The following is a 20476-nucleotide window of genomic DNA, read 5'->3' on the forward strand; positions in this document are numbered from 1 at the left end:
GGACCTTAAGTTTGGTACTGATGGAAAGCTCTAAGGCCCAGCTATAACATACTAAAATTTGAGCCCGCTCGATGCCATAGGGGCGGAGCTATTGAGAAAACAAAAAAAGGGGGGTCTTCAAAATGGCGGAAGGAGGGGTGGGGGGTGGGGGGTCAATGCACCAAGTTGCAATTTTCATACGATATTTAACCTTTGCCGAAAACCGCAAGTCGATATCTTTTTTAGTTTAGGAGCTATTAAGCTCCAAAGAGCGGCCGGACGGCCGGCCGGCCGGCCGGGAACGTAACTTAGCCCCCCATATATTCGTGATCAGGAAGTGGCGAAACACATTTTGGCCAAGTTTGAGCGCGATCGGACGACATGAAATTTTGTTAGGATTATAGTAGGTGAGATTGTTAAGAATCTCACCTAATACATGTAAAAATAAATTACTGAAGAATTTTTTTAAGTTTCTCAATTATATTTTTCATAATATTAAACAAATTATTGATTAGTATAAGTGTAAGAAGTGCTGGAAGTATTACAGCATTTTCAGGAGTTTTCCGAATTGCTGAAAGTGTAAAGTGCTCCTTCATATAAATTGTGGAAGTGTCTGGAAGTGGTGTACACATTTTCATCCTAATATCTCCCCCTTGGATCGTTCGATCACAAAGCTGGAAATGCTTTGCTATCATTTTTTTTATACAAAAATCTGATTAAATTAAACCAATTCCATTGAAACTCAAGCATTTCAATTATTAAGTTTTTACTCAAAATTTATTTTGAAAGGGATTTATTTCTTGAAATGTTTTAAAATTATTGGTAGCCGCCTTGTCCTCTAGGCGGTGCTGGAGCTCCCCTCATCATTCCAGGCGGTGGTCCTCGAATTGGTGCCCCACGTCCCAAATTGGGCGGAATACCGGGCATAAGGCCGGGTGGAGGACCGGCGAGCATGTGTCTCATGGGAGGAGCAGCCACTTGACCCCCGCGAGCTGCTGGTGCCATGTGCTGCTGTGAGGGTCCCCCGACACCTCTAACTGGTCCCTGAAGTCCTGCAGGCACAGCTGCCACACTGGCAGGCATTCCACGACCGGCTGCACGTCCAACGCCGGGTCCTGGAGCAGCTCCTGGGATGGGAACACGAGGGAGGCCCTCTTCAGGTGGTGGAGGACCCTCAACTGTCAGTGAAACTATATTCTCGCCTCGCAAGAGGACAAATCCAAGAACTCGCTTCTCCTCTTTTTCAGGAAGTTTACTGTTTTTCGGTCTAATCTTCCTGAACTCTTCGCAGTCTCCTAAGATGAGGTTCATGTGCTTGTCAAAGGCTTTAAATGTGCCTATAAAAGTGCGTGAATCCTGCAGAATTATCCTCACACGGTAGTTGAGGTGCTGCATCATCTTATTGTTCTTCCCGATCGTCTGTATGGGGGCGCAAAAAGGGGAAAAACGATTACAAAAGTGTCTCCAAACATAACCTCTAAGACCCACGCTCAGAGAAATCCTTCAGAAAAAGGATTTCTCAAGCAGTTTCTTAATATTTCACACTCTACTTACCATCCTGAATACCTCTAATTGCCTTTAGCAATGTTAAAAGTTCAAAAATTGTGGAAAAGCCACAAGAATCTCGAGAAATGCTTCCCCGGAAACTTTTATTCAAGCGCTTTGTTTTGACGTTTCCCCTGCCGGCTGTAATTTTCAATTTCAATACTCACCACATGGTGCGCCACTATCTACAAATTCTTGCAGATTTAAATTTAAAAAACATTTAACGGTTATTACTTCATCCAAAACGGAGATACTTTTATTTCTTAAGAAAAAAGTACAGAGAATGAAAAATTAATAAATATTCTTATAACTATATGGCCCAACCATGGACAATAATATGTGGGAAATCAACATACACTGATACGTATTGTTTTTAACCATATTTTTCAAACATAAACTCAACGATAAATGAAGGAAGATATTTTTTTTATCATTTGAGAAATAATTTTTTTATCATTTGATTTTGTCGGAATTTTGTACTTGTGTGGATCTCGGAAAAAAAGTACAAATCTACGAATGAGGGATGTTTTGACGGAGTCTGAGAGTCATCAAATGCATAAATATCAAGCCTAAAATGCCAAGAAATCATCACATTTATCAAAGAACAAGAAGATAATTCTACTCGATAAGCATTTTTGAGTCCACTTTTTTCTGTGCATCATTTTTTTTCTCTGGGGATCTTCTTTTTCTTCCCGAGTGATCAGAATGACTCCCTGGCAGATAACTTTGGGGGTCTCATGAACACATTCCCGTCACTCGAGGTTCAATTTGGGGCCACCCAGGTTTAGCCATAAGAGCTTCAATGGGTCTTGTTGTAGGAGTCTTTGTGCTGATATCCAGTCACATATCCCGATTTATCTGGTAGATCCTTCCTCCCGGCGATTCCTTTGCCCTTTCCGGACTCATCGAAACGTTCCCGATGGGATCCTGTGTATTTTGAGACGTCCGTGAGGCGATTTACAGTTGCAGCTGCTTTTCCAGCCTGCAACAATGCAAAAGCAACAATTGTTAATCATTCCTCAAAAATGAAAAAATACAGGATTGTGCAATTTAAAATTTTTTTTTGAATTTACAATTTTTATCTAGGGGAAAATGGGGCACCACCAAACACGGGGTAGCACTAAACACAAATTTTTATTTCTAAACTATTTGGACTATCTCGACCATTTTTTCAGTGAACAAGCATCTCTATAATGCCTAAAAAATCGTATAAGTCTTGTCCTCTGAAGTCGAATATCATATTAAAAAATTGCAGTGTTTGGTGCTACCCCGTGTTTGTTGGTGCCCCAGTTCCCCTATTTGTCTTCCGATTTTCCACTTTTATGTTTTTTTTATCAATAATATAATTAGGAAACAGATTTCAATGGTAAAGAAAAGACTTTTTATCAACTTTTCTTCATGCTGTAAAAAAAGTTCCTTTTTAATTTTAACAAAAGTTTTATTGTTGGAAAAAAACTTTATTTTTAAATTTAATTGAAAGGTTGTAATTACTCAATGTAAAACTATACTATAGTTAATTTAACAGTTAAAATTTCTCAGATAAATTTAAGAACATGAAAGCCTAAGCTAGATTTATTATATTTGAGGTGTCTTCAAATCCAATAAAGATTAGGGGAGATTCTTAACACACTCTTAGAAAAGTTTAGACGTGATTACTAATGAAAATTAGTTGTTCGGGCGATTATTATCAAATCTATTTAAAATAGTTCTTATATTCTTAAAACATTATACTCATAATAAATTTATTAGTAGTGAGAATATAAGACAATATTTACGTGGATAAGTTGCGGCATTATTTCATGATGCTTTCATACAATTATATTTGCTTGTGTTAATTAAATGAAATCATTATCCCAACTAATATTGGTCACTAATTCCTTTTAGTTCTCACAACCAATGTAAATAGTATTATATATTTTCATAAAGTTATGACTACTTTTCCAATAGTAAAGAGTGGTTTTTATTTTAGTAATGCGTTGAAGCTCTTTCGAATTTTAAGCAATTTATAAGAAATATGCATCACAATGAATGCTATATAGTAACCACAACTAATATGATATAGTTATTACAGCCAATAAGATGGGTATCAACCCCATTTATTTAGTAATTGGAACTAATATGTTATAGTACCCATTACTATTTTGATTTAGTTGTGATAACTAAATGAAAAGGATACTTTAACTAATTGTGGTCAACTATTTCATTTAGTTACCCAAACTAAATATATAGTTGGGTCTATATTTACTATATTTTATAGTTCTAATAACTGCATATGAGCTTGTACGAACTAATTTTTTCTAAGAGTGCAATATTATGCTGATGATATCCAGTCACTTAGCCCAATTTATATGGTTAAACCAAGTACAGGGAGATCCGCTATCAAAGAATTTATCAGGACCGAGAAAAAGCCCACAAATTCACTTCAGTGACACAGAAAAATTGCATACGCACAGGAGAATCCACTGGAATAAGTAACGGAAACGCCGTGATGTATGCAAAAATTTTCGGCGCCAATTTTTCAGCCTATTGGCCTCTACACACTAGAGTAATTAATGTCCATATTGAAGCAAATTCCCTACGCTTGCGTAGGAAAAAGTCTTCAATATGGACATATTTTCCTCTAAGTGTATAGAGGGCATATTACTCAAAGCACAAGTTTGCAAGGGTTAAATAAATTATTATTACTATTTTCAGCCTATTTTTTTTTAGCACCAACGGTTCATAAGAATTGTATTTCAAGTTTACCGCGTGAAAAAAAAATTTGCATAGGGGAGACTGGGGCAAAAAGTGACAAATCGAAAATTTCAAAATTCAATATCTTCCAAGATAAATAAAATAACGGCTTAAATTTTTTTCCATAGATAGCTTCCATAGACCTTCTTCGATGTTGTATGTTTCTTAGAATTCGAACAAGGAATTTAGAAAACAAAAACTATCAAAATTTTTAGCCCTATTTTTGAAATATTTTCCTTGAAGAATATATCAATTATTACCTACTTATTATTCAAAATTTATGCACTGATGATTACTTCCTATATGACTTGGATTCTTTGAATACGAAGCCGCTATCTATTTTAGAATTTTACAAAGATTCTTCTCTCAATAAATCTTTTTATTAAGAAGACCACTTGGGGTAAAAAGTAACAAAAGGTATGGAGCAAAAAGTAAGAAAAACCGAAACAATTTATGATGTTGCACGGCAAAAAAAAACATCAATGCCATGTGTCACCGCTTGTTGTTTGCGTTGGTTAAACGATTTGCAGTCTTTTGTGTGTTTTAACTGTTCGAACTTCAAGAGAGAGCAGTTTTCACAATCGACTTTTTTTTCAACTTCTCACCATCCTAGCTGCTAAACGGTAAGAGATATTGACTTCCGGTCTTCGGTGACCCCCCACAAGTCAATACATTCTATATAACTAACTTACCCAAATTACCCCCACCCCTTCTAACCCCTCCAAAAAAAAACATGTTTTTTGACTTTGTAAAAAATTGGCCCTGACGATTTCGTTCATTTTTGGATATGTTTTGGAGGTAGTCCAGCTGAACATTTCGTCCTTAGACACATTCTCTCTCTCGACGTCGAGCAGAGTGGTCGCCCAGGGGAGCGGGCTGTGCTTCCCGGCCAGAGGAGCGGCCTTTTGTCTCCTCACCTCTCAATGCCTTCAGTATTGAGTGGTTTAAAATCAAGTGCACAAATAATATCGTGAAAAAAGTGAGAGAAAACTCAAGTTTTACCAAAGACGCAAAATTTTACCGTCTTACCGGCAGTACGTGGCGTCTTGGATGAAGAGGAGTTAGCCCCTTTCCGTGAAGTGGGGAAACATATTGGAATTTTTTTTTCGACATTGGAAAAGAGTTAAGATACAGTTTAGAGTAGTTTTCTGAAAAGGAGAGGTACGGATCATTTGATGGCTGGCAGAGAATTTTCTATAGAACAATCAATCCAACGGAACTCTGGTTTGGTACAGAGAAGAACTTGTTTCTGAAGTGAATATTGCGGCGGATTGGATATAAATGCTGGTGGACTCCCAACTGATGACGTCAGTGCATCGTTTTCGGAGCTTTTCTGGGAAATTAAAGCATAGGGGAGGCTCAAAGAAGTGCAGGGCCCGCATTTCGGTGACGACCCTCAATGATTTTATCCTGAACCAGTTGTTGCAGAAAAGAAATGTATTCTTTTTATGTTATGTGAAATTGAAATGTTGGAAAGATTTTTAAAAAGATTTCAGTAAGATTTATATCAAACTTTGGAATAGGAAATAACTTATTGAAATGTACCGAGAATAACTTGTACAAAATGGCCAATAGGCCCAGTACAATAAATAATTAATCAATCGTCCTTAGACACCTATCACCGGAAAATTCGCCATCTTGAATTATTGAAGGTCAAAGCTTAATTTTCAAACCTTAATGATTTTTTGAAACCCTCTTCTTGAACAATTTTCAACTTCAAGATGGTTTTGTGGTGATTTATAGACAAATTTAATTCGACAATAATTTTCTATACATCAGAAAGCTTGCGAAAAGGTATATAAGGCAGAGCTCTTTCTCGGGAATTCGAGCAGCTCGCAAAAGCCTCGGAAGCTTTACCATCCCTTTCTTCTTCTAAAATAGCTTGAAAAACGTTTTTATCGTTCAGATAGAGAAAACGGTGTTTAACAAATTTGTAGAGGAATAAATTTTCTATTAAATTATGTTATCTAGAAATTTTTTTTAATTTACGGAATCCCATGGAATCCCGTAACAAAGCGAATCAAAATATGATAATATCCTATACCTGGTACTATTTGCCCCAGCATTTTTGAGAATGATCACAAAATTACGTTTTATAAAACGGCTCTATAAATGTATTTCCTTACAAAATAGAAAAAAATTACTTTCACAAAGTTATATAGCGCTAAATTTCCTATAAAACTGCGCTAATTAGAAATTTCTGAGGCATTCGAGTAGTTTGTAAAAAAATTAAATATCCGTTTTGTGACTTTTTGCCTCAGTCTCCCCTACATTTAAGGACATTTCAAAAAATATTTTATAAATGAGCTCCCAATAGTAGGGGCACTTCATATCAAATTCTTTCAATCCGTTTTCTCTTAAGCCGGGACTCCCTGATGTACACTCAGTCCCGGCATTATACACTTCCGGATTATGCACCTGACGAAATTATGCACATACATACAGTTATGCAAATTTGCCTACCATTGGGGATCAATTTGTGAAATCATTTTTGAAATACGCCTGAATGTATACTATTTTGTGACGCAGAAAATTTGAAAACACTATGCTTCTTTTTCAGTATAAAACCACAAATTCTTTTATTAAAGAAAAATTTTAAATATTCTAACAATTTATTGATGAACTCTGACCAAAAGGTATTGTTTGTTGATGAATTTCTTTTAAACAGTTGAATATTTTTGTTCTGACTACTTTTACTTCGCGCAAAATTTGTTCTACGGAAGATTCATTCAAAAGAATTCGCCTGCGTTTATGCAAATTTTCTCGATGCATAAAGCCATTTTGCGTGTTTTTTTCGGTCCCAAAAATGTGCATAATCGCGGGTCTGTGGGTGTATTTGTGACTAATTGGGAGGAAGGAATAGACCTTATGGTTGGAATGCTAACCCCCATGGGGGTCTTCCCAATCTGGCCGCTTGATTGACCCTTCACTCCCCCATCCGTGCTTCCACCATTTTGAAGACCCTCCTTTTTTTGTATTCTTAATAATTTGAGCCCTATGGCATCGATCGGGCTCAAATTTTAGTATGTTATAGATGGGCATTATAAAGTTTCCGATTATAATAAAAAAAACCTAAGACCCCCGACCTCCCTGAGCCCAACTAAGAAGAACTAGAAATCAAAGCTCCGATTTCAAGAATTTTATGTGCATAATCCCGAAGTGCATAATGCCAGGACTGAGTGTAACATGATGAATATGATGTAGGGAAAAGTGTACATGCTTTGCACGGTCTCAAGCTTTACAATGACTAATTTTCTTCTATGTTTCTGAATACATACGACTCTGCAATATATTTTAAAAATAAGACACTTTCCCCTAGTTTTTAAGATACAGTAGACTCTCTCAAATTCGGGCATATGGGACCGAAATGTCAGCCGAATTAGACAGAAATTCGGGCGACAAACTTTTTGAAATGCAACGATTTTTTATTCATGTGCATATAGATATTGAGTTTACACACTCATATATAATGTAAATTGCATGAAAATCCCTCAATAATGCAAAAACACATCAAAACTAAGTCAAACCATGCCAAATTTGAGCATATTTGCTTCATTTGATAATCATAATCAAACTTGAAAAATGTCAACAAACTTTTTTCAAATTTAACTGCTGCCCGAATTAAAAAGTAGCCCGATCTTAAAAGAGCCGAATTTGCGAGAGTCTACTGTATAGAAGAGATGAGCCACATTTATTAAAAAACATACGAAAAATTGAGCTATTGTAAAGCTTGGGACTGTGTAAAGCATGGGCACTTTCCCCTATAGTGATGAAGAAAACCAAAATAGCTTATAGATGTCTCTCCGTTCTCTCTCCAGAAGTGGTTATACGACGGACGGGATGGGATGACCGGACCATCCACGAAAATCGATTTTAGATTTTTAGATTTTTTTAATCCCGAAAATGTGCATAATCCCGGGACTGAGTGAGTGTAAATCCGAAATTTGCGCCAGATCTGACGAGGTCAGATTTCACCTGTGACCATAAAAGCTGAGATTGTAAAGAATCTCAGCTAAAAATAAAAGAAAAAACGTAGAGTATAATGTCTTGTCATACCAACATAAAAAATCGGCATTTTAGTCTTATTATTTTTAGAATTAATAGAATATTGTTTTAGCTAAGATTCTTTACAATCTAAGCTTTTGTTGTCCGAGGTGAAATCCGACTTCGTGACACTTCAAGATCAGGAATATCATATACGCTAAAAATCGATTTTTCGTGGACGTCCTGTCCGTCCGTCGTATAACCACTTCTGGAGAGAGAACGGAGAGAGATATGAACAAGCGGTTTTCGGCAAAGGCTAAATGTCGTTGACCCGCTACAAGTTGATGATATCAAACCCCCCTCCTTTGCCGTCATTTTGAGTATCCCAAATATTTTGTTTTCTCAATAGCTCCGCCCCTATGGCATTGACCGATCTCAAATTTTAATTTTTAATTTTCAGTGTTTTATAGCTCAGGCATACCTTTTAGATCAGGAAAATTTCATGAAATCAAAATTCACATCATTTTCTTTCTCAAACATTTTGAGCAAATCTATCCTCAAATTAGATTGAACTAAATTTGAATTTGGTGTGATGCTAAACAAAGAAGAAGAGTGTGACAGAGTGGGATAGACATATGCAACATTGAGAAAGAAAGGAGTGTGAATTTTGATTTCTTGAATTTTTCATGATCTAAAAGGTGTGTCAGAGACATTATGAAGCGATTTCGATAAAATTTTAGTATATTATATTAAAAATCGAGACCTTTCCAATGGTGGATCCCATTTGTCTCTACTCCAACCCACTGTGTACCCCGACCCTTTCTAAATTCAAATGTTTATTTCTAATTTTTATTAACCGATTTCAATGAACTTTTCTTTCTTGTGTAGGCCTTCCCCACTCAGACTTTTTAAAATAGAAAATGACCAGTGATAAGCCCAGATAAGCTTATGGTAGCCGAGATTCTTTACAGGTGACCTTGAAATGCGTATAACTCGGTGTGCTTGCAACTCAAAATGCGTGAAACCATTTTTAATCGAACCAATTTTATCTATTTCGATCGCCGAGAACAGTTTACTCGACGCGATTCTTTACCCCCAAAATTTAATTCATAATCGAATTTTCACGCATTCCGAGTTGCAAGCATCCCAAGTTTCACGCATTTCGAGGTCACCTGTAAAGAATTTCAGCTACTATAAGCTTATCTGGGCTTATCACAGGTTTTTAAGCTGGAATTAAATATAATTTCACTCAATAATTTTGGCGCTAGGGTATTTATTTTTGACAAATTAGAGTTAATATTTTTTTAATAAATTAATTTTTAACCTAATTATTATTAAATCATAATCCTTTTCATAAAGTTTTACATTAATTTTTGTGAATTTTGCATAATAATTATTTGATTTCCAAAGTCTTTACAATTATTTTTATTAGCTCACCGTAAGTTGTGCTACCCCTGGCTGACCACAATTGCTCATCTTTCCTTTAATCTCCTCCACACTGACCCCTTTCGTCTTGGCCAGATCGTCTAGGAACTTGTTGTAGTCCTCGAGGCCGACTTTGAGACTCTTGAGCTTCTTGAAGTGGATGGCAGTGTCCGTGGTTGTGATCTTCTTGTCAATCACCTTTGCCTGCTTCATCCACTTGTCACTCTGGGACAGTGTGATGTGCTTCCCATCGCTCTTGGTGTCTCCGAACTTGGAGAAGGCCTTGAAGGCTTCCTTGAAGGTAGTGCCACCCGTTGGAGCACTTCCATTCTTTCCATTCTCCTCAAGTGCCATTGCCGCCATTTCTACTGTTGGCGCGTCTTTTGAGGCTTCCTTGGTACTTTCTTCCTTCGACATGGTTACTCCTCTGTTAAAAAAAAAATATTGCATATTTTAAAAATTGAGTTTTAGAAGATACTGAATCAGAATACAATTTGATTGTCTTATCACGATAAATAGTGGTCGAACAATAAAATTTTCATGAAATTTCCATAGTTCATCGAAGCTTTTATGTGCTTCAACGTTCGGCAAAGCTATTGAAAGCTATTGAGAGGCTCTCTCGAATTATATTTGCTTAACAAATTGATTGGAAAATTTCACTTTTTATGAGAAACTATTACATTAAATAAAATTCATTACAAAACTTGCCTATAAATTGCAACATGACTGAACATCTTGGAAGACAAAGAGCAATGTTTGGGAGGGAATATGTGTGACTTCACAGAATTACCAACTAAGATCAACAGTGTGAGCAAATAGATCGCCACCAGATCAATTATCACGTCACTCTCATCTCTTAGTTAAGATGTACCACTGTTAATTTGAGGGTCAAGATCACTTTAAATTTCGATGAATTTCTTTTCAAAAAATCACTTTTCAGACTTGCGGTATTTTATTTCACACAGTTCATTGAGATTTACTGAAAAATTGATCTTCTTGGGAATAATCCGACCGGCAGATTGCTCGACTGCTCCCCAGTCAGCATCTATTTTCTCCTCATTCGCGGCCACAACTGCGCAGAGCCGAGAATCGTTTTGGTGATTATAGATAGAGAATTCAAAGAGAGGGAAATTTTGGGGTTCCTCTTCAAACTGATCTTGACTACAGTCGCGTTTTGAGGTATGGAAACGAAATTCGTGGATGGGTTTCTGTATAGAAGAGGTTTTCGTATAGAAATTCATATTAAACTCGCAAAAAATTAGCAATAGCCACACTGCTTTAACTTCTTATCCAAATGAGATGATGTCATGGATTTTTTCTATGTGGAGGAAGTTCTGTTTGTATTAATGTTTAGAGCGGATTCGCGTTTTTATCGCTCTTTGATTAAAATTTGCGAGTGTAGTGGCTGCAATGAATTTTTGTAGCTTTATTGTTTTATTTTTGGGTGGTAATCTTAATGATCGTATGAAGAATCATCATAAAATACTATGATAAGATAACCTGAACTGCTGATAATTTTTCTTCAAATGAATTTCGACTGTTTTGACTGATTGGGAAGAAAATTTAAGTTTGATAAAACTTTTCTTAAAGACCGACATGATACAGAGGAGGACAACTAGCATAGATTTAAGTTTCATTTTTTACGGTGAAGAAATACTAAATTGGCAAAGGAAGTTTCCCATAGCTTGGTCCTGGAAGTAGGAATCGACATTAATACGGCGGGGTTCACATCACAATTAAGTCAATTTTAAAAATATTTTTAGCCAATTTCACTTGTTTTGGAGTCACTCAACTCATTTATACAGTGTGTGTCAAAAGTCTGTTTCGTAATATATGTTTAAGAAATCAGGTGGAAAAAATGATAGGAAAAAGTACTTTTTAAAATTTTTCTTTTTAAAAATGCATTGCCTATCCGTAGATCTTATTTATACATTTAATAAAAATAATTCTTTTTTTTCATATACAAATAAATTGTTTTCCAAAAGTTGATTTTTTGACGTGTCAAAAGTTTGTTGCCTCATTTGAAAAAGTTACTCAAAATGGTCAAAAATATCCAACTAACTTAATGTAATCCGATTATTCTGGTAATTCGATTTGAAATTACAGTGGGACCTCGATAGAGTCAACTAATTATTTTCAGGCCTGTTGACTCCATTGCATTCGGTGACTCTATCGGAGTCCGAAAAAATCAATTAAAATGTGAAATTTTGATATAAATGGGGAATTATTTTATGTTCGCACAAGATAATTGATAAATTTAACACGATAGTACAATATTTTATTTAATTAACCCATAAATTTTGCACCATCTGATAAAAGTATGTTTGAGCAAAAACTGGAGATTAAGGAATGATTTAATAGACTATTTTCATTATTCGTAAGTATCTTAAGTGAAAATTACTATCCATGTGATAATATTGAGGTCCACCCACGATGTTGAAAATATTAAATGGTGTCTTAAAGATTTCTTTTTTCACTTTTTTAGAAGAGCTCCGGTAGATATTTAATTTTTGAAAATTCTAATGCAATTAACGTTATTAATTAGAATTTAATTTTTAATTTTTTATTCTATGAAAGAAGAGATTGATAGTTGTTCTTTTCGTTATGACATAACTATGGCTCTAAACTTCATAAAAAGAGTAATAAAACTAATTTTTCTCGTTTTCTTCTTATTCTGAAAAATGGGCGCTAAATGGTTAGAGATATCTACTTGGAGTCTTCAGATGACACCCCCTAATGAGTCAACCTGGGGTTTATTATTATGACCCTCATTTCCTCCCTACCCTCAGTTTCACCACCAAAATCGTTCTTTTTTGTGATTACAGGAAAACACGCCATACGGGATCATAGGGTTTCATTAAAAAATCTTAAGAGAGAAAAGGCAAGAGAACTTTCAATCGGTCAAAACGATTAAAATCACCAAAAGAAAATTATTTTGTCGTAAATTGATTACACGGTTAATATACGAATTTTATTATAATATTGTTTTCCTTGTGTTAAAAACGTTACATTGATACACCAAAACACTGATTTTAATTTCGAAAAAATCACACAATATTATTAGTTCAATAATAATGGAAAAGTTTACTCCATCGGAATCAATTTGGGTCCAAGTTGACTCTATTGGAGTCCGTAGAGTAAAAAAAATAGCTGTTGACTTTATTGGAGATTGACTCTATCAGGGGTTGACTCTATCGAGGTCCCACTGTATTTAATTTTAGGAGGCAAATGGTGGATTTGCACATTTTTGAAGTTTTCAATTAAGTATCAGTCAGTTTCATTAAGTTAGTTGTATGTTTTGCATTTTGAGTAATTTATAAAATGAAGCAACAAACTTTTGACTCATGACAAATAATGCCCAACGCACAATAAATTTTGTTTGTAAACATGTTTTCAAAATTTCATATGAGAGAGAGCGAGATGACTAGATCTCGATTTCATTCACTCTCATTGAAATGTCAAAAACATGTTTACAAAACAAAAATTATTGTGCATCGGGCATAATAATCAACTTTTGCTTGGAAAATAAATATTTTTTGTATAAAAAAAAATGTTTTTTAAGCACATAAATAGAATCTACGAAATACAGGCAATACATTTTCAAAAGGAAAATTTTTAAAAAGTATTCCATAATTTTTGCGCCTGGTTTCTCAAACATACATTACGCAACAAACTTTTGATACCAATTGTATCTATCGCATATTGATAATATCGCACAATTAATAATATACTAATTACAAATCTCTACCGGGAAAAGATTTTTATTGTTCTTCAGTTTTTAAAAGACGTGGAAAAATTCAGGTAAAGGTACAAATACTGGCTTCGCAAAAAGTCATGTAAAGATTTTGCTTGAAGTGATATGCGGAAATTTTGTCATTGCATCGATTTTGATAATATTTTTCTTCATTTTCTTTCCTAATTTGTATTCTGAGTAGCAAATTTATTAAATAGCTACCCCCATAAATAAATGCTATTTGAGAGAGTTTAAAAATAAAAAAAAACACATAAAGTCACTGATCATTAATAATAATCAACCCCCTGGCAAGTTGCCTGAAATTTGAAGTCACTTTCTCATACTTAGAATTTAAATGAGTGAGAAGTGAGAAGTTTTACCGTATTATAAGATACCTTTCCGTATGAAGCGATAATATACTAAATTTTTGTTTAAATACATTTTTTCCTCGGAACACTGTGAGCTGAGTCCGAGATCAATTTAGGAAATTGGCTTCGAGTAGCTCCATATAAAAAGGCCAACTTGCCAGGCGCTTAATAATAATAATATCCCTCTGCACCTCCTTAATGACTAATGCCCAACGCACAATAACTTTTGTTTGTAAACATGTTTTTGACATTTCAATGAGAGTGAATGAAACATAAATCTATTCATCTCGCTCATTTTTATGGGAAATTTTGAAAACATATTCACAAACAAAAGTTATTGTGCACTGGTCATAACGCACAATAAGTTTTGTTTTGTAAACATGTTTTCAAAATTTTCTATGAGAGTGAGCGAGATGACTAGATTTAGATCTCTTTCTCTCTCACTAAAATGGTAGAAACATATTTACAAAACAAATGTTATTGTGCGCTGGGCATAATAGAAGTTTTTTTTTGTTTTCACGATATCATATATTATTATTCTGTTTGTAGCTAATTTTGAAATATAAACATTATTTCTTCAGTACTTCATGCAACCTAGTTTGAATAAAAAATAAACAAAAACAAATTTCTTCTAAGAAGAATTAATCTTTTTGTCTTACTTTGTGCTTTTCAAAATAATTACATTAAAAAAAATTAAAAAACTAATTGTATCATGGAAGAACATTTGCCTTTATTTATAGTTTTTATAAAAAAACTACTTTAACTATATTATAGTAGATTTTTTAGTTCCTAAAAAATACTACAACTAAAGTTCTTATTATAAAACTTATTCATGGACATAATTTTTATGCCGTAGCAAAGAAAGTTCGAGTATTCCACAAAGTTGAGATGTTTAGTCATTTTTTTAATCCCAAAAGTTCTAAACACTATTCAAAATGAATTGAAATAACTTTTTCTTCTAAATCTTTGTACTTTTATCCACATTTAATTTCTTCACAATTGATTCAATAAGACATTTCAATTTGCCGACAGAACAATTTCCAATGAATAAAGACAACATTGTTCTAATGTAAATAGAACAACTTGGCGCCAAGTTTTTACGCCCCTTTCTTTCTATTTTCCCTTGTCCTTTCTATTCACTTCCGAATCAATATATTCAATTTATTCAATTATCCTACCACAATTTCCGCCTTTTTCTTTACATCATAAAATTTTTACTATATTTTCATTGATAAATTGGTTGGCACCGCTTCAAATAGAACTTCTCTGTTTGTTTTTTTTCCGTCTTCAAAATGTTACACGAGATAGACACTTGTTGATAGGCAAGATTATTCTGCATGGAATGAAAATTACTTCGTGTCTCATTGTCATATAAAGAAGAATTTTATTCTACTTCAATTAATTAACAACTAAATGATTGTCGATCTTTCGTGTGAAAAAATCATATGAAGTCTCTTATGATGTTCTCGCGTTAAAATTATGGTCTATCCTGTCTTTTCCATGTGATTTTTTTCTGTCATTTAAACTCACTCTCTCATGCTCTAAAAATAACCTTTTATGATTTCACTAGTGGAAGTGTGGAAGAATACGAAATTATTCTTTTGCATGAACATTCATTACTGTGAAAAATGATCCGGTAGAAATGTGGCAATTCAATTAAAAAGGGAAAAATCGATTTTCATGCAGAAATAGGACAATTCCTTCTATTTATTCCTTGCGTGCTTGAAGCAAAAAGCTCTGCAATTATTACATTCTAGAGGTGCAGAATTGAGGTCAATTTTCATACTTAAAGAAAATTCTCTACTTATCACAGTGTTATCAATGTCTTCCGCTCGATAGATAAAGTGATATTGTGTCCTATACCAGTAATTCTTGACCTTTCCGAAGGCCTTTTATCGCGCGTGCAATTGAATTTCAGGGCGTGGAAATGAATTAAGGGGGCCCTAAATCTACTTTTGGCTTGTCATCCACGTCCATTTCATGGTTAACCCTCACTTTTACCTCTTAATTCTGTCTAAAAAGCGGAAAAAGGAGCGGAAAATGGAGGGAATTCTAACTGGCAAATCAATAAATTGGGAAAGGGGAAAGGTGTCATGATGGTCGTGATAGACGAGGGGCGGATAAGTACCTTTATGCATGATTTTATAAGCTTAATTTATGCAATAACTCAATTTAAGGCTCTAAGTTGGATATTTAGGTTTAGTTTTTGGTTTAAAGTTTTCATCGTATTTTATTTCGTAAATTTTTAAACTTATTTTTAATCTTTTAAAAGTTTTTAACTCAAAAGAAAAATATGTAAAAATAAAAAAATAAAATTTAGATAATTTCCTATAGATATTTGGTTCCGGAGACAGAGCTGTTATACGCTGCAAGATTTATGCTTTTATTTTTGGAAAATAAAGCAAAATATCGGATTTTTTCGGTTAAATATAACAATTTAAATAATTTTTTAATCTGAAATCCGAAAATCAAAAAAACCTGCATATACAATCGAATTATAGTTTAGACAAAACGATTGAAACGAGGTAGGGAAATACGCTAAGCTCATTAGATCTGCATAAACATGTCATAATAACCTTTTCGAAATGTGTATTATGGCCTCTACACATTGGGAGCAATTTTTGTCAAAAATTGCTTTTTTGAAGGAAATTCCTTGCAGCGTTCCCAGCAACGAAAGTTCCCTGTTTGAACATCGTTCAGCAAACGCGTTCGGAAATCCTTACGGGCTGGGAAAAAGTGAACGCGGTTGAAGCAATAGTTCTCTTTGATGGCCACCACTTTCTGAACATTTGGGAGGCCGCCACCGTCGCGACAGGTCGAACAGGGAACTCTTTCGTTGCTGGGTTGTAGGGGGAAATGTCAAATTTCTGTCAAAAACGCAATTTTTGACGAAAATTGCTTCCAATGTGTAGACGCCTTTAAGGCCTCTACACATTTTGACGTTTCTGCCTACAGCACTGCAGCCAATTTCCTTCAAAAAAGCAATTTTTGACGAAAATTATTCTCAATGTGTAGACACCTTTAGGTATGATTAATTCACAATCACACCAATTTTCTAAGATTTTTCACCAATTGTGTATTGAATATTATAACTCCAGGGGACAAGAAATGCTATTATTCCTTACACACGGCTGGGATTTCCAACTCCAATCCCAATGGAATTAAGTGAATACTAGAATTGAATTCCAGAAAATTTCAAGTGACAAAAAAGCATCTTGGAATACTTCCATCAAAGATCGGGTGTTCTTGTGCTTCATCCCTTATGTGTCCACTTTGAAAGAATAATCACTTAATCATGAATTAATTTGGAATTCTTCCAAATTATATTTCTTAGATTCATATCGAAAGATTGAAAAACATAAAAATACTGTGTAATAGAAGAAACTATTCGTAGAGAGTATTCGAATAAAAGTATTTCGAGTACTCATAGTCGGAATTTCCTCAAAAGAACAGATATTCGATGATCGGTTATTTATGAAAGCCAAAGAAATATCATTTTTTTGTTTTGTTTGGCTTGGTGCCCAAAGTAGGGGCAATACTCATATTTAATTCTTTCACGAGCTCTGAGAAAACTTAAACGTTTTATAATAAACATATTCTTATAGTAAATTTACTGCTCTACAACATTGCAGAAGACTATTTTCCTCTATCTCGAAAGAAATGTGATTTTCGAATCATTTTCTAAAAGTCGATTTTGTGGAGATTCTCAAAATTGCTGGCGCAAATTTTGTCAGTCTTCGGATAATTTGTGACGTTTTATTCTCGCAAACGTTAAAAATATCAAATAGACATATTTTTATTGGAAATTTATTCCTCTACAACTTTGTCGAAGATATTTTTTAACAAGAAATGTCCTTAAATTGAGCTAATCAGTATTGATATTTTCTATAAGTCAAATATTCCAAAAATAGGGCTCAAAATTTCACCATTTTTTATTTTACATAATCCTTCTTCGAATCTCTTGAAACTTTGTAAGTTTAAGAAGGTTCATGAAGGCTATCTATAATAACAATTTCAAGCCTCAGTCTCTTTTATTTTAGAAAATAGTGAATATTGAAATTTTCGTTTTGACAAATTTTGCCCCAGTCTCCCCTAGTTATAGTTTAATGATAAGAATTAGTATATAGAATTGGTTAAGTAAAACCTAAAGTAAAAGTAAAATAAAAGTTTATCCCATTACCTAAACGATTTTCGAAGCTTTTGTTTTAATAATAGAATACAAGAGAGTATGGGGCAGTTTCAAGCAGTAAAGTGTTTCTCATGTGTTTTCCTTTCCAAATAAACGAATTAAATTCCTATTTGTTTAAATTGAGTTTTAACTACCTGAAAATATGAGGTCCAATTCTTTTTCTATAAAAAAAAGTATTAAGTTAACAAAACAAGTGAATCTTGTTAAAATTTTGCCAAAAGGATGTTGTTTACCAGTTTGACAAAACTTTTTCTCATGTTTTTTATAGAAAACAACCCTTTGACAAACTTTTAACAAAATCCAATTGGCCTCCGATTGACAAAACATTCCTATATTTTTATGGAAGAACATCCTTTTGAGAAACTTTCACAAAACCTTTTTTTTAGAATAGATACGATTAGTAATTTCTAAAAGTTTGCATGTGTTGCGTGCAACTTTCATACTCTTTCTAATTAATATCGTTAACCCATTCCTTACCATGGTATTATACATCATACGCAAATTGAGTGATTTTAGCTGATTTATTCCTGGGCAATTGCGATCCGAATTGCTATCGGAAATGAATTTTTAGTAACTTTAGTTTCTTAATTACTTGGGAAAAATAGTTCGACAGAGATGAAAATACGTTTTGTTATTGTTTTCTTGCTTCGCGGAAGGTCATGCAAAATGTTTGTCCAAAATGGCGGACGGAAAATTCGACATCCCGTCAAATTTGTTAAAATTGGTCTTTTTCCTCTTTTCTGATTGGAATTCTAGTTGCCAATTTGTTTTCTTAGATAGCTACTCTATCTAATCTAAAGCAATAGAATATGTAATGAATTAATACACAGAATTTAAATTCAGTGACCGTTAAGACGTGTGTTTGACAGGGGCTCCCCGCGCATTCTTTCTTTTCAAGAAAATCATCTATTAATCTGTATGAATCTAATTCCAAAATATGAACATTCTATCTCAATTATTTCTGGTACATTGACTGAATGGGTTAATGATAATAAGGAAATAATAATTTCAGGATTTCGCTTTAAATTCTGTTTCCTAGTTCTATTAGTAAAGGGTTTGCTTGGTAGCCTCTTAATTGATTACAGAACTGCATTGTCTAAAGATTTTGTCAGAATATTCCGCTTAAAAAGTCTTTGTGATTACTTAGAAGCCCCTTGAAAATGTTCTTCACTCACAATTAGCGAATATAAACAGTGATTTGAGTATCTTCTGACGCTTTCAATGATGCCACTGAAATATTTAGAGAGTATTAGCAAATGCAAAGAGATTTTTTCTCACTCAACAAAATTACATAATATAATTCTTCCTGAATCATCAACAAAATAACCGATTGTTTATCGAAATATCATAAGGGAAAATGTGTGTCGCACTGTTATTTTGCATTAATAATTAATTTTCCTGAGAATATTTCCCTCCACTTTTGCATGTTCTACTTTTCCCCGCAGTTAATGTTTTTTTTTTGTGTGACAAAATTGAGGGTAGGTCTTGATGAGTTTTTCATTGAAATTTTATTTATTGTATCACTGAACATTTTTGAGATCAATTGCTGAAGATGAATTTATGTGATTGGGGGTCCCCCTCTGAGATTTACTGAGGGGCTCCAATTGGGGCATCCATTGAGTCAATTTATGGGCAAAAGAGAATTTGAAAGGGAGTGTTCCCCAAATCAATTTTTCACGCACATCATCAAATTCATTATTTTTAGCCATGATGTCACTCATATCACAATTTTCACGTCTTTTGTTCTTCTTTTCCAAGAGTCTCTTCCTCAATGGAAAATTGCTGTGTGCAGGATTCTTTGTGTAATTCATCTCTTGGGATATTCTTTTTTTTTTGGAGGGAAAGCGCATGAATTTATCGATCCAATGTCTCGCACTATCCCGTCTTCCCATTGAGATTCTCCCAGAAAAACAATTCCAATAGCAGAAAAGCCCTCCAAAAAAAAGTGATTTTCAGAAGAAATAAATTCACTCACGCACCTCTAAGAATGCTCCACACGAGACGATGCTTTTCTTTAAGGGAATTCTATTTCCAAATTATCCTGCCACACAGAATCTTGTTTGATTTAGCAAGAGAAAAAAAGTAGAGTGTCGCAGAAAATTCCAATCAGGAGGATGTTGATGATTAGACTGAGACTATGATGAGAGATTCCTCTCTGTTTTGCCCACCAAAAAGTTCCCTCGGAAAGCTCCGCAATCTCTCGTGTACTCTCTCGGGCTTCTCTCTTGCTGAGAGAGGGCTTTTTCTGGCGCGAAAATTGGTGGGAGGAGCTGGAGGATCTTAAAAGCTCAATGATTTTCCCTCGCAAATCAAATGAGTCATCAGGACGATGACTCATTGCTCTCCTGTAGGATTTTTTTTCTATTTAGGACAATTCTGTGCGAATGCAATTTCTGCAAATTTACTGAACAATGTAGGAATTCAGAGAGAATTTTTGTCAAGACTTTTAATACAAAATACTTCGAAAAGTCTCAATATTTTCTTATCTATACTTCCACAGTTTTTATGAGTCAATGAGCA

The 20476-nt window shown here is 34.2% G+C and overlaps 2 protein-coding genes across 3 annotated transcripts; both read right to left on the reverse strand.

The window, feature by feature from the left end:
* Positions 1–728: 728 nt before the first annotated feature.
* LOC129801906 (small nuclear ribonucleoprotein-associated protein B) lies at positions 729–1666 on the reverse strand. The gene is made up of 2 exons (XM_055847343.1): positions 1534–1666; positions 729–1398 (listed from the first exon to the last, which is right to left on the reverse strand). The coding sequence occupies exons 1-2, from the start codon at positions 1534–1536 to the stop codon at positions 796–798; spliced, it is 606 nt and encodes a 201-aa protein (XP_055703318.1). The 5' UTR covers positions 1537–1666; the 3' UTR covers positions 729–795.
* Positions 1667–1743: 77 nt separating this feature from the next.
* LOC129801905 (tubulin polymerization-promoting protein homolog) lies at positions 1744–20095 on the reverse strand. Of its 2 annotated transcripts, none has more exons than XM_055847341.1 (3): positions 19936–20095; positions 9679–10093; positions 1744–2506 (listed from the first exon to the last, which is right to left on the reverse strand). In XM_055847341.1, exons 2-3 carry the CDS (start codon positions 10081–10083, stop codon positions 2324–2326), a joined length of 588 nt encoding a protein of 195 aa, XP_055703316.1. In that variant the 5' UTR covers positions 10084–10093; positions 19936–20095; the 3' UTR covers positions 1744–2323. The 2 variants fall into 2 exon arrangements, with proteins under 2 accessions (XP_055703316.1, XP_055703315.1); XM_055847340.1 differs by lacking the exon at positions 19936–20095 and adding an exon at positions 10375–10842.
* Positions 20096–20476: the final 381 nt, after the last annotated feature.

This window comes from Phlebotomus papatasi, chromosome 2, assembly GCF_024763615.1.
Source record: "Phlebotomus papatasi isolate M1 chromosome 2, Ppap_2.1, whole genome shotgun sequence".
In the NCBI taxonomy this organism is placed as follows: Eukaryota; Metazoa; Arthropoda; class Insecta; order Diptera; family Psychodidae; genus Phlebotomus; species Phlebotomus papatasi.

What these genes read in the sequence shown, in the direction of transcription:
- LOC129801905 (XM_055847340.1), bottom strand. Translation starts at nt 10,400, where the DNA reads ATGTTCAGTCATGTTGCAATTTATAG. An exon ending in AGTCATGTTGCAATTTATAG is followed by an intron (nt 10,094 to 10,374) that starts GCAAGTTTTGTA and finishes TTTTTTTAACAG; the next exon opens with AGGAGTAACCATGTCGAAGG. An exon ending in CAGGGGTAGCACAACTTACG is followed by an intron (nt 2,507 to 9,678) that starts GTGAGCTAATAA and finishes GCATTGTTGCAG; the next exon opens with GCTGGAAAAGCAGCTGCAAC.